At 38.5% G+C, this 12,954-nt stretch overlaps 3 protein-coding genes and 1 long non-coding RNA gene across 4 annotated transcripts; 2 read left to right on the top strand and 2 right to left on the bottom strand.

Annotated features, from left to right (window-relative positions):
- Positions 1-1,185: 1,185 nt before the first annotated feature.
- Positions 1,186-4,478, bottom strand: LOC116915994 (protein disulfide-isomerase A5). Its single transcript, XM_032921172.2, has 10 exons — positions 4,319-4,478; positions 4,020-4,249; positions 3,754-3,958; positions 3,619-3,694; positions 3,414-3,561; positions 3,124-3,355; positions 2,651-2,993; positions 2,387-2,586; positions 2,135-2,324; positions 1,186-2,061 (listed from the first exon to the last, which is right to left on the bottom strand). Exons 1-10 carry the CDS (start codon positions 4,337-4,339, stop codon positions 1,802-1,804), a joined length of 1,905 nt encoding a protein of 634 aa, XP_032777063.1. The 5' UTR covers positions 4,340-4,478; the 3' UTR covers positions 1,186-1,801.
- An 81-nt stretch (positions 4,479-4,559) lies between these two features.
- Positions 4,560-11,939, bottom strand: LOC116916007. The gene is made up of 4 exons (XR_006642807.1): positions 11,812-11,939; positions 9,957-10,066; positions 5,982-6,078; positions 4,560-5,913 (listed from the first exon to the last, which is right to left on the bottom strand). It is a non-coding gene; the product is annotated as an uncharacterized LOC116916007 (long non-coding RNA).
- Positions 7,042-9,285, top strand: LOC116915996 (NAD-dependent protein deacetylase Sirt6). Its single transcript, XM_032921174.2, has 6 exons — positions 7,042-7,402; positions 7,473-7,600; positions 7,676-7,918; positions 8,019-8,192; positions 8,255-8,378; positions 8,435-9,285. Exons 1-6 carry the CDS (start codon positions 7,337-7,339, stop codon positions 8,984-8,986), a joined length of 1,287 nt encoding a protein of 428 aa, XP_032777065.2. The 5' UTR covers positions 7,042-7,336; the 3' UTR covers positions 8,987-9,285.
- On the top strand, positions 10,602-12,757 carry LOC116916000 (cyanophycinase). Its single transcript, XM_045168651.1, has 7 exons — positions 10,602-10,758; positions 10,899-11,071; positions 11,137-11,472; positions 11,583-11,770; positions 11,831-11,939; positions 12,012-12,144; positions 12,214-12,757. Exons 3-7 carry the CDS (start codon positions 11,218-11,220, stop codon positions 12,522-12,524), a joined length of 996 nt encoding a protein of 331 aa, XP_045024586.1. The 5' UTR covers positions 10,602-10,758; positions 10,899-11,071; positions 11,137-11,217; the 3' UTR covers positions 12,525-12,757.
- The last annotated feature ends 197 nt before the right edge of the window (positions 12,758-12,954 follow it).

The raw sequence follows: 12,954 nt of genomic DNA, 5'->3' as shown, positions 1-12,954 counted from the left end.
ATCGAAATCTGCGGCCAAATCGGGTGAAGAGAGTTCTTGAAAGATTCTGATAAATTTATGAAATTTCGCGCACATCTCACTAGCCGCCTTAACGCTGTCTCTTAAAAAAACATTTCATTGACAGATTTAAGTTAGAAGTCATCAAAAATAAAATGGTTACCCTGATTTGGAAATCCGGCATCATCTGGCGGGTGTTATTGCAAAACGATGATTTTTCATTGAACAAGTTTAAGAGATGCAAGCGCAATTTATTTTTCCAAGTTGATCTCCTCCCGGCCGCGTTGCGATTAACTGGTGGAAAGTGTGTAGGGGGAAATAATCAACAGTAACTGAAATCTGTTTAACAGACTAGCTATAACGCCAATGACGTCAACTAAAAAGAAAATAATAGAAGAAAAAGTCGTCAGATTTAAACAAACAAGAGTTTTGAAAAGAAGGGGAAAAAAAAGACAAAAAAAAAAAAAAGAAAACGAGAAAGGAAGTATATACACACACATACATATATAATATATATATATACATACTCACAGTTAAAAGTAGTGCAGGACATTGCAGACGTAACCAAAGCCAGGCCGCCGTTTTTCTTTTTTTTCCTTTTTTGTTTTGTTGACGGGAGGAAGGAATAGGGGGATTTAAGGCGCGGCGTGGATGGAAGGAGAGCTGATGGGGTTATGTGTGCCCACCATGTAATCGTACTGGTAGGTCGCGAAGGTTATCCTCAACCGAACGCCAGAAGATGGGGCAGCCCATACTCGCCTTGATTTCAGTTACAGCCCGCCTTTGCCTTCCATCCGCCAACCCGCCACATTAATATTGCGCGCTATGCCGGCCAGCCATCGTTCTAGCAAGAGGTCTGCCACAGTTCATACCATCATTCGACAAACAAACACACATACACGCACACTCGTCCTCAAGAGGCGAGCAGACAAAAACCCATGGAGAATTTTTTCTATTTAACTGACTGTTGCATGAAACCTCGACTCGGCACTATGGGAAGATTGAGACGAGAAAAAAAAAGAGATGGCCCCGAATTCATTAAAAAAGGATCGACCGACAAGTATCTGATTTTATCATTAGATAGGGCTGCTCCTGCTTTTCATCTCGCAGACGTCCTTCACAAGGAGTTTTCCTCTCGACACATCACTCTCCCTTCATTAGAACGGATAGTAGTCACAAGACGGCCAGTCATCATCTGGAATGCCATTATTATTCAACCCAAAAAACAAAGATTATTTTTATTCAAACGGCGCAGTCATAGATTGATTCTATCTTTCTCGTTATTGCACGACAGAGAAAGACGGAAGTGAGAAAAAGAGAAACCATGCGTGACAAATAGATAGCATAGGGTGAGAGAGAAAAAAAAGCCACTTACCATTCCTTATTATTAATCCATGTGCCGCACTTCCATGGCTCCATTTTTTGAAGGCACTTTAAGACGGCCAGCCCAGCAAGTTATACAGACACAGGGCAATAAATACCGACATGTCAAACTCGATTTTATAACTTGGGCACGCGATCTGTAAGGGCTTAAACCATAAAACCAACAACAAACGCTGAATGCGACATCACATATGGTTAGCGAAACACTGCTGCCACTTGGGGTTGGCCTAATACGAAGAGTTATTTGATGAAAAACGAGAATTGCTGTGTGGATGAGGTTAAGGCTGTACGAACGAGAAATTTCGAGAGACAATTCAATCCATTGGAATAAACTGATTCAGCAATCGGGAAAAGGGAAATGTTGAACTGAACGCTTCATTACCAAAGTAGTTCAGTAAACGAGTCTAAATTTGACATCCGGTTACAACTCATCCTTTGAGCGAGGAGGATTTCGCATGTAATCGACAATATCGTCTGCTTTTCGCTTTCTCTCGTAGGCCGATAAATTGGAGCCTTTGTAGAAATAACGGATGGTTGGGAATCCACGAATTTCGAAGCGCGTTTGAAGACCAGTTTGAGCTGTGGCGTCAACGGTGACTAACTCACCAGCAATATTCATCTCTTTCATCTTCTTGGCTGCCAATGCGTAGTCCGACTTCATGGACTTGCAGTGACCACACCCTGTAATCAGAAATGAAACGTAAAATGATTTGAAATAGACAATGTTTCATGATATTCTTATCTCCACACTTACAAGGAGCGTAAAACATAACAAGCACGGAATCTTTCTTTTTGACGAACTCGTCAAAGTTACTATCTGTCAAATGGTGCAAATATTTCGAACCATCCAGGCCAGCCCACTCTTCCTCTGGGCTAGGAGGTGCTGGTGGCAAACCATTTTTCGGATTATCAGGATCCTCCATGAAAGAAACAAATTCGGATTCCTAGAACGTAATGACATATAAGATAAATTTGTTACGCTGAAACACACATTAGGAACAATTACCGTTCTCCCTCCGCTGTAAGGTCGGCTGTTCTTTAAGTAATTGAAATAAATGAAGCTAGGAAATCCTTTGACGTCGTAAACTTTGCATAACGCCTGTTGGATCGTGCAATCGACTGCAGCCAAGACGACTTTGTAATCGTCTTTTAAACGTGCGGCAGCTGCTGTATATTCAGGCTTGGCCCGTTTACAATGTCCGCACCCTAAGACGAACGCAACAGAAGACTTTTATCATATAATTGCCATAAAAATTATCTTGGAACTTACATGGAGCATAAAACATGACCAAAGCATGTTTAGTTTTCTTAAGGGTCGGTTTGAAGTTTTCGTCGTTTAAATGAACAACATCTGAAGGCTCTTCACTCCAAGGCTTCTCTGGGGGAGGAGGTGGAGGTGGTTCCTTAGGATCTTTCATGAAGTCGACGATAGGACCCTCTTCTCTCAGGGAAACGTCGAACGCCACTTCACCATTCTTAAAATATTTGAGTGAGGGGTATCCGCGAATCCCAAAGCGGCTACCGAGGCTGCTCTCTTTTTGAGCATCAACGGCAACAAGTTTGCCAGAAACTCCGATTTCTTTGAGTTTGGTGGCTGCGGCCATGTACTCGGGCTATGTTATTTCAAATAATATCATGGATATGTAAATCGATGAATAATAATGACAGCGGTAAAGCGGGTACAGTAAGAGAAGGAAAACAGTTTTTTTAAAAATGTGAATCGAGTTGATGAAAATATTTTACCTTTATCTTTTTACAGTGGCCACACCAAGGGGCATAGAACATCACAAGCGCTGACGGTTCGCTTTTTAAGAAGTCATCAAAGGTAGACGTCGTCAAGTGAACGACGTCGCTCTCCATTTCGGACCATTCGGGTTCTTTTGGCTTTTCAGTGGGTTTTGAGGGATTTCGCATGAAGCTCACGATGCTGTCTCTATTGTTGTCCCCTTCGTAAGTGAACTGCATTGCTCCATTCCTGTAATTAGCGACAAATTTGCTGAAACTCTTAAGTAAATAAAAAGTTATCTACTAACTTGAAGTATAAAAGGGTGGGAAATCCTGTGATGTTGTATTGTTTTCTAACAACAGAATTCTCTGGCCGGTTTACATCAATGGCAGCAAGAATTGCCTGGCCCTTAAGCTCTGCAGCCGCTTGAGCATAATCTGGCTTCATTTTCTTACCTAGGAATTTCAAAGTAAACTCAAAGCATCAGAAAGTTGCTCTTAGGATTTACTTACAGTATCCACACCAAGGTGCATAGAACATAACCATAATGCCTTTCTTCTCTTCTTTTCGTAACATTTTTGCTAGGCTCTATAACAGAATAGATCATCAATTAGAATTTATTAAAGGGGTAAAAATATTCTACATACGGAGGGGTTGGCTAGATGAAAGACATCTTGCGATGAATCTTCTTCTTCCCATGGGGCATCACCTGTTGGGTCTTTCATAAAGGCAATGAATGAGGTGACCATCTCTTTCCTATCATAATCTTTATGATATTCCCCATCCTTGTAATGTTTCAGTATATAAGGTTCTGGTTTTATCTTCAAACTCTTGCAAAGTTTTTTTCCTTCACTGTGCAATAAAAAATTATAATTAGAAACAATTATAACTAAACCCAAGGTGCCACTGTTACCCTCCACAATCAACCGTTACAATTGTCCCAGTTCCACGAACTGCCTCAGACACTTCAGCTAATTGTTTAATGACATTGGAAGACTCTTTTAGAGATTTTGTAAAGCAAACTAATACACTTGTTCGTGTTTTTAGAAGTTTTTTGAACTCTTTCAAGTCAGAGATCTCATCGAGGGCGGATTTCTGCCCGGCTTTTTTCCCGCAACAGCAAAAGAACAACATGCAAAACACCTATTTACGAATATATCCATGATTAAATTAGCCCACGTAAATTAGAAATTATCAGGGATAAATGCTTACAAAAAACACAGCGATCTTCATATTATAGCGACTTTAGATTGAACTGAAAAAACTTTTCGAAAAATCTGTTAGATAGACGTCATCCTTCAAACCCCAGGTCACTCATCAGTCAAAGAACCCGGCTACACATGTGGAAAGATCCACCTGGCGGATGAAATTTGCACTTGCAGTACTCCGGCAACAGCGAACTCTGGCGCAAATTGCAAAATTAAAACATGGTGATCCTGATGAAAAGATAAAAAATAAAAAAATAATAAGAAGAAAACGAAGCATTGATGCTCGACTTCAAAATTCGCTGAACGAAAGAAAACTTCATTTCATTCCAATGTCGAATCAAGATCACAGGCTTTACTTTTCCTATTATCCATAATAAGCAGAATCTTACTGGACATTTCTGTACTTTACTTCGGGCACAAAAGGTTAGTATAAAAACCCATAGTAAATGGGTGCTAGATAACCGGTGAATTTAAAAAATGTCTCTTTTTTGGACAAGGTAAAATTTTAATTACTTCGTGGAATTGGAGAGCGTGTTCCATAATACCAGTCTTTATGGTAAACGTACCAATGGCTGCATACAGAACAAATATTAAACCAAGGTGCAAAAAAAAAAAAAAAAAAAAAAAATATCACGGTATTTTGGTAACGTGAAAGGGTAAATATTACGGAGGCGTATTGAGCGTTTTTGGCGAAAAACGTCCATCAACCAATTATTAGCAACGTTTAGTAACACGAATAGACAATTGCAAATCAGTTTCGTTAAGAACTTTAAATTGGGTTCATCAAGCTCGTCAGCAACTAAATTAGTCTACTTGTCGTCTATGAAGATTTGAAATGATGTTTCTTTTTTTTGTGGCTCAAAGCTATATTTCAAGTAAGATCCCCCACTTAGTCTTCAAATAGATTTTCGTTTGTAAACAGCAGGAAGTCGAGGATGAGATGGCTACGGAGGGTCATCCTAAATACTAAATTTCTTCCAGATTATAATAATTGACAAATCAAGTACACCATTGAAAACGAAAGAATAGGTGGGCATTCTAAAATAAGCAACTTATGTTAAGTATGGCAATTTTCTTGTACAACGACGCTAGTTTTTACAGAGGCGGATCTCTACTATAAAAGCTGCTATCGAGTTTCGTTTTACCGTAGAAGTTTCGAGCATCTTGGCGAAGAAAGGTACTTCCAATTTACAATTACAAAAGGTAATACCACCTGAGTTTCTTAACGGAATCAGGTTACTTAAAATTTGACTTTAAAAAAGGTTAAAGAATAGCTAATATTTGTTATTTGTGAAACGTAGGTACGACGTTGCTCTGAAATCCAAATATTGTGATGACTTTTAAATTATCAAATCAACTCACCGCCGTTGGACTGCTGGTCCTGGCTATGGCAGCTCTTGGTACTGCCGAGCCTCCATCAGGGCTTTCCATCTTTCCGCATCCGCTTTCGAAGCACTCTTTTACCGAGATCAGCAAATGTGGTGGTGTTTACGACATGAATATTTATGCCGAATTCACTGAAATATGCTGGGATTGTTACAATCTCTATCGTGAACCGGAAATTTATCGCGGGTGTCGGTAAGAAATTTGCACTTTATCCTATCATTAAGAGCAGAATAATTTTAATAAAATTAAAATAGCTAGGCAAATACATTGATGAGATTTACCGTATTTATTTTATATTTTTGCTGCGTTTTTACTTCGACAGTAAGGATTGCTTCACTTCCGCATATTTCGACGGCTGCTTGGATGTACTGCAAAGAACTGATAAAAAAAGCAAAATTTTAGAGGGCTTATCCGTCATTCATCGACAGATGGAATCACGCAAGGAAAAATAATTTCGAAAAATCTTATGTAAAAATAATGGATTTCTAAATTGATAATGGCTTTGCGATCAAAATTGACTAAAACTATAGTTTTATTTTTAACAAATGTGTTCCAGGGCCTGATTCGAAGTAGCAGAGTTACGGATTTCTAAAAAAAGGACACAGAACACGCCAAATCTCGAAGCTTCAAATGATGCTTAGCGAACACATCACTAGAACTACTATTCGCATTTTACTTATACTATCCTTCTGTGTGTTTAACATTTGGTTTTTGAAAAACAAAATTGGTATCCCGATATTGCATGGCCAGTTTGGAAAAAATCTCTATTGCATGAATTCGCATGTTTTACATGGTACTTTTTACGTAATTAAGTGCATTCCACTTTGTACACAGCGTAAAAATATAGAGAACTAGGCCGAATCATCATGCCACGGGGATGTTTGTTTTAACTGCATTGCCTCTCTTAATTTTGCTTTTTTGGAGTTATTCGAGAAAAATGTACCGCTATATACTATTATTTTGTCAGCAAGTAACAAAAAACGAAAAAAAAAAACAAAAAAAAAAAACAATGGCTTTCAAATTCCTTGATTTGAGGATACCGTACCGTGATCAATCACATTTTTCCCCCTCCAGCTTTCTGTTAACGTAACGAGGTGTTTTAGCTTATTAAAATCTTTAAGTAACGACCGGTTAATCTAAACAGAAGATACAGCTTTGCTTTGAATACTTTCATTAAAGAACAACAAACAAGACGTTGACAAGTAATTTCAGGTTGCAGACCTGCGAAATGCGAATGATTCTTTCAATATTTCCCGCATCCATCCGAATACGGTAAGTTTGACAGAGTCACATAGATGCCAGATAGTAACATTTCCTAATTCTCAATTTTGAAGGCTTTTCCAGGCTAAGGCGGCTTTTCTAGTTTCTTCATGTTTATCAGTTAGCGAGTCGCATTATGCCTTGAAGTTCTAATTATGATAAAGAATGAACAAATAACTTGTAAATAAAACAAAGTTTAAAAAATATTTCAACAGAAAATTGGTGCATGTGGTCTACCCTCTATCGTCTACATCTATACTCTAATTTGACTTGAACGACGGCAGTTTGTTTTGTTGGAATCCGTACTGATTGTTGACGTTTACAAGTGAAGCTTCAACTTGACCATTTACGAAAAAAGTGAAGTGTGACATCAAACATGTCATGTAATTATGCTGATGGTCTATCACCCTATGAGGATAAAGGAAAACTTGGAATACCAGAGGTATTTCAAATTCCATACATGTTAAATTTTCAATGATTTTCATATTAAGTAAGTATTTTGCCATTAATAGAAATTTGACAGCTTGGAAGAAGTTGCTGAAAAAATCTTAACTTTATCTAAATGGATTAAAGAAGCTAAGCATGTAGTTATGCATACTGGTGCTGGGATAAGTACGCCAGCAGGAATCCCAGATTTCAGGTACATCAACAAGATAATGGTGGACATTTTGTTGTTAAAGGAAATAACAGTGTATGTAAATAAATTGTTTAACAGGGGTCCAAAAGGAGTTTGGACATTGGAGAAAAAAGGCTTGAAACCCCAAATAAATGTCTCATTCGATGATGCAGAACCAACATTCACACATATGGCGATTATTGCCCTATTCCAGAAAAACTTTCTTCACTATGTAGTTAGTCAAAATATTGATGGTCTTCACCTAAAATCAGGATTAGATAGGTCAAAACTTTCTGAGTTGCATGGAAATATGTTCATTGGCCAATGCAGCCTTTGTTCTAGGTAAGCGGAGATCAAAATCTACCAGTCAAGAAGGATAAACAACATCCTTTCAGTAAGAAAATACCTTACTTGTTTAACTAACCTTTTATTTACTTTCAAGGCAGTACATTCGGCGAAAAGCTGTAACATCTGTAGGTCAACGAGAATTGCCTGTTGACTGTCCTGCCTTGAAAGGAGGGAAACTGTCATGCAGAGGGAAGTTACATGACACAATACTTGACTGGGAACATGAACTACCAGTCAGAGATTTAGGTTTGGCCGATATCCATTCAAAGTTAGTAATGTGTGCTGTATTATAATTTGATGGTATGCTAGTAATTTCAATATTTTAACAAGTGTTGCGGATTTGAGTATTTGTTTGGGTACCACATTACAAATAGTTCCCAGTGGTACATTGCCGTTAGCGACGAAGCGTAAAGGTGGCCGCCTAGTCATCATAAATTTACAGCCAACAAAATGGGTATTTACCACATGCTATTACACAGCTATAACGATTGTATTGCTTTCTTTTTCTAGGATAAAAAAGCAGATCTTGTTATCAATACTTATGTCGACGACGTTATGAAACTATTGCTCAAAGAATTGAACACTCCCTTCCTGCCTTACGATCCTAAATGCGATCCTACTCGGCAGCCACTTAGCGAAAAAGAAATGTGGCAAGAAGAATTTACTAAACGAGAATGGACGCTAGCACCACGTGTTGTCAACACGACACGTAAACGACTCTCCCACCTAGAAACTAAAGCTCAGCCAAAGCCGAAGAAGATGAAGCAAAAACATCAAGAGGAACCGTCTCCCAGTCAATTAAATAGTCCAGGTAACTCTGGTTGTCAAGGCGAAGGCAGTAAACAACTTGATATGGTAGAACCCGTCAAAGTTGAGCTAGCTGAAGAACAGTGCAATGGATTGAAAGATGAACAACAAGATGACTATGTAATAGTTACTGAGAAGATCACAGGGAAGAAATTAAAACAAGAAACCCTCCATATGCAAAGCGAGAATGGGGAAGTTCAATCCACCACAAATTATGGTGGAAATGGGCTTTATAATAAATTATCTACGTTTTAAGGTTCTGACAAAGGAAAGCGGGTTATAATGCATTTCAAACATGGTCTCATTCGATGTGGAATCCCTCCCTCTCTAACCATTCGTGTTATTTCTAGACTACTTCGTTTGTTTTATTGTCTTTGTTTTCGTTGTAATTGTCGTATTTGTCCTCTGGTTGGCTGAAAGGCAACAAGTCAATTTCGGACTCTACAACTTGCCTAGAACGTTGTTCTGTTGATATTAGATCTGTCGCCACACATCACGTTGTTCTGATTCTTTTACGATTACTTTTTCTACCAATAAACTAAATAGAAGGAAAATTGGTCTGTTATACTTGTTTCCTTTACTCTTAGTGGACTTTTAACAACAGATTGATTTTACTTAATCTTACTAATGACAATCCTGTGTGTGGTGGTACAAAAACAACTACCCAGAAGCCCAGTAATAAAATGGAGAAGTGAATTAACAAATTTACGGTGACACTATTGTTGAAATTACGTTGTGTTTAGCTTTTACTCTGTGAAGTACCCTGCATGGCCTTGTTGCCTTACAGAGAAGTATTAGTTTGCGGAAAAACTATTTAGCTTGCGATCAGTAACCTATGAAAAAACTACCTATACACACTCGTCTTAACTGCTTTAAAAGACATGACGACGAAAAACAAGTGCCGGAATTACTCCTCTGGTAATAGCTTAAACTTAGACACATGTTAACTCCCCTTTCTTTGGCATACAACCCTATTTAAGGGCAATATCGTGACCACAGGAAGAGCAGGTTACAGCTTTGATGCCTTCACCAACACTCTTTCATAGAAAAATAAGCCAACCGACTAGATCTAAATAGTTTAGGACATACATTACAACGAATATGGTGGGATTACTAGCAGAATGGGTTCCAAACGTACGCAGGCGAACAGTCATGAACGGTGTCTTATTCGGTAAACATTTTTATCCAGTACAGGTCTTCACTAAATGATGTAAGATCATCCTACCTTATTGGAACACCAGAGTCCCTCCAGGATACCAGGGATCACGATATTGGGAAGACTCGATGATTTGTCGTCGCCTTGCAGTCACAGGTCGGTACATATCTACGTAATACCTATTAGAATGTTATTCATTTAATATATGTATGGCAACCTCTCTGGATTTCTAGAGAAAACTTTGACTTTATATGAATATAGGAGTTAAGCAAAAGTGAAAAAAATTGGATTGCTGATGTAGCGAACTCAGTTGTTTTTCTTCTATATTTTCAATTTGAAGTTGCGTTTGACTGCACATCTAGCGCAAAGATACGAAGGCTTTCTTCCTATGTTGAATCGGAAAAATTTGTTTATCCCCTGTCAAAATCTCCCTACTGAACTTTGTGAAAAAAAAGAAAGAGTTCCTTTCCTTATTTGAATAGCTGAATTTTAGTACGTTTCCGGTAACGAAAATAAATGACATAATTATCGTAGGGATGTGTGAAAATTATGGGCCAGTTAAGGAGTTTTCAGCCAAGTTAGATGAGCATTCTCATTTAAATTTCATAAAAACTGAACGGGAATTTCACTTACACTTCTGGTTTTTTACATCGAAGTTCACAACTTATCTTTCATTTTTGCTTCATTTATTTGTTCCCTTTGGTATCTACTCTTATGTATCAAGCTCCAGATTAATTATCAGCAGTTGATGTTTTACATTTCGAGCTGCCCATCGTCATAGCGTTTGCACTGACTTTTATCACGAAACTTTACTTTAGTCTTTTATTCGATGTGCTTACTTTGCTGTTGCTAGTAAGGAATACACGATTAGGTAAGATGGCACCATTTGGTAACAATTTTATGTTAACAGTCAACGACTTTTTCTATTTAAATGAGCGACAGTCTCTACTTGTGCGAGTAGTCTAAGTTGTTGCCAGGTTTGGTTATGTTTAAAACTACAATCTTTGGTAGGGAATTGACGAAGTGAACGGAACATCCATCCCTTTAAATCAAGATGGGTCTGCTAGTTTTCGCTTTTCTTAACATCACTTGTGGGACTTGCTGCATCACAGAGTTTGGTATTGGTTGGCGGTGGTTTAACTGACGGGAATGCTGACGTCTGGAACAAAGTGATTGAACTAGCGGTACGAACAGTCTAATCCACACATATTCGATTTAGGATTAGTTCATGCTTTTACTTCTTTTAAAGGGAGGGCCAGGCGTGGCAAGGATAGGCGTTTTCACTACGGCCTCTTCGGATCCTATAGGGGCAGCAGCGTATTATGTTGATATGTTCGTAAATACCTACGGAGCAGCCAGCGCAACGTACATTCCAGTAACAGAGAACAGTAACAATGCCGACGACCAATCCGTAGTCGAACTGGTAAGACAACAGACTGGGTTTTTCTTCGGTGGAGGCGATCAACTGAGGATTCTAACGGCCCTTCGACCCGACGGCAGAGATACGCTTGTCCTTGCGGCACTGAAAGACATGTTAAAATCTGGCGCAGTGGTAGGAGGAACAAGTGCTGGAACGGCTTGTCAGGTATTCAAAAAGTTGAATGTTGCTCCATTTGCTATCGACTTCCTTGGATTTTCATTACAAAGGGAATTACTCAACAGGGAAAAACTAAGGAAAATCTCCCTTTATTTTAGAGTGCTGCTGTTATGATTACAAGTGGATCTAGCTGGAATGCTTTGACCTATGGTGCTTTCAGTGGTGGACCTAAACCACTCAATCCAGACTATCTAACTTATGATGAAAATGGCGGTCTAGGTTTACTAACTGGTTGGGTTACTGATACCCACTTTAGTGAGCGCGGTCGAGAGGGTCGCCTAATTCGGTTGGTCGCTATGAAAACTTAATCAAATTAAATCGCCATACCTTATTTTTATCCAATCAGGTTGCTGCAGGATACTCGAGATCGTAACATTGGGACGACTCGAGGCTTTGGAGTGGATGAAGACATGGCTCTCGTGGTGACGGATCTTTACACACGACCTGTCGGAACTGTATTGCAAAAAAAATATATTTTTAGTTTTCGGGAATTTGCATAATCAAAATTTTTAAAATTTAACTAACAGGTTATTGGTTCAAGTGGGGGCGTGTTTTTTGCTGACGTTTCAAAAACTATTGTGGTTCCTTCCCCAAATACTTTCTACACAGGAGTTTCTGCACACTACCTGACTCAAGATGATTGGATTGATCTTACAACTGGTAAGATTTGTGTAACTTTTCCTCACAGCTATAGCTTGATTGAGGATAAATGAATAATTCATTACGCAGGAAACATCACATTTGCTACCTGGAAATCTGCCTTAAAAGGCAATGAATACTATCTGAACGCTGAGGTATCAACTGACATTTTATCTGCAACGATGAACCGTCGATGGGCGGTTGCTGCTGACCAGTTTTTTTATAACAGAAGAGACGATTCTATAGCTCATTTGTCTTTCGAAAGAAACCCACGATATGAAGTCATTTTTGATCGTTTGTCGGGGGTCGGATATGGAGGATATTTTCCTAACAATGCCAACAAATTCGCCGTGTCCTACGAAAACCTTCAGGTTGCAATTCATGAAAACACAATTGCATAAATTGTATTGGGTTGTTGCATTTCCTGAAAAGCATCAAAATGGTCTATAGCGGGATCGGGTTTAGTTTGTCCCTAAATACAATTAAATGCAAAAAATTTCTTATTGTAACATCTATATTGTCACAATATTTTGTGCAGGAACGAGGGCTAGTTTCAAAGAATAGACTTTCAAAATAATTAGTTTCGAAATTTCTACACAACTCTACCAAAAAAATAAACAGTTTTTCACTTGTCTATTGATATTTGAGTCATGTAAATAGAAAACCAGTTAAAATGAAAGCTACTCAAATAGTATAGTTATGAACTTAACACGATAAGCTCTGAGGTCGGCGAGTGAGTGACACGTGTCACTCACCGATCCCACATTTACTGAGTACTCAGTAAATATGGACTTTGCTTTATTATTGTTTCATCGCATGTGTACAAATAAA

Source organism: Daphnia magna, linkage group LG2 (genome assembly GCF_020631705.1).
Source record: "Daphnia magna isolate NIES linkage group LG2, ASM2063170v1.1, whole genome shotgun sequence".
Lineage (NCBI taxonomy): Eukaryota > Metazoa > Arthropoda > Branchiopoda > Diplostraca > Daphniidae > Daphnia > Daphnia magna.
Note: the sequence above shows the minus strand (reverse complement) of the source record. Positions and strands in the feature narration are given on the sequence as shown.

Coding starts and splice junctions, on each gene's coding strand:
- LOC116915994 (XM_032921172.2), bottom strand. CDS start 4,339: ATGAAGATCGCTGTGTTTTTT. Junction 3,959..4,019: donor GTAACGGTTGATTGTGGAGG/GTAACAGTGGCA, acceptor TTTATTGCACAG/TGAAGGAAAAAAACTTTGCA. Junction 3,695..3,753: donor TTCATCTAGCCAACCCCTCC/GTATGTAGAATA, acceptor ATTCTGTTATAG/AGCCTAGCAAAAATGTTACG.
- LOC116915996 (XM_032921174.2), top strand. CDS start 7,337: ATGTCATGTAATTATGCTGATGGTCTATCACCCTATGAGGATAAAGGA. Junction 7,601..7,675: donor GCAGGAATCCCAGATTTCAG/GTACATCAACAA, acceptor ATTGTTTAACAG/GGGTCCAAAAGGAGTTTGGA. Junction 8,193..8,254: donor TTGGCCGATATCCATTCAAA/GTTAGTAATGTG, acceptor TATTTTAACAAG/TGTTGCGGATTTGAGTATTT.
- LOC116916000 (XM_045168651.1), top strand. CDS start 11,218: ATGTTCGTAAATACCTACGGAGCAGCCAGCGCAACGTACATTCCAGTA. Junction 11,473..11,582: donor GTGCTGGAACGGCTTGTCAG/GTATTCAAAAAG, acceptor CCTTTATTTTAG/AGTGCTGCTGTTATGATTAC. Junction 12,145..12,213: donor TTGGATTGATCTTACAACTG/GTAAGATTTGTG, acceptor TTCATTACGCAG/GAAACATCACATTTGCTACC.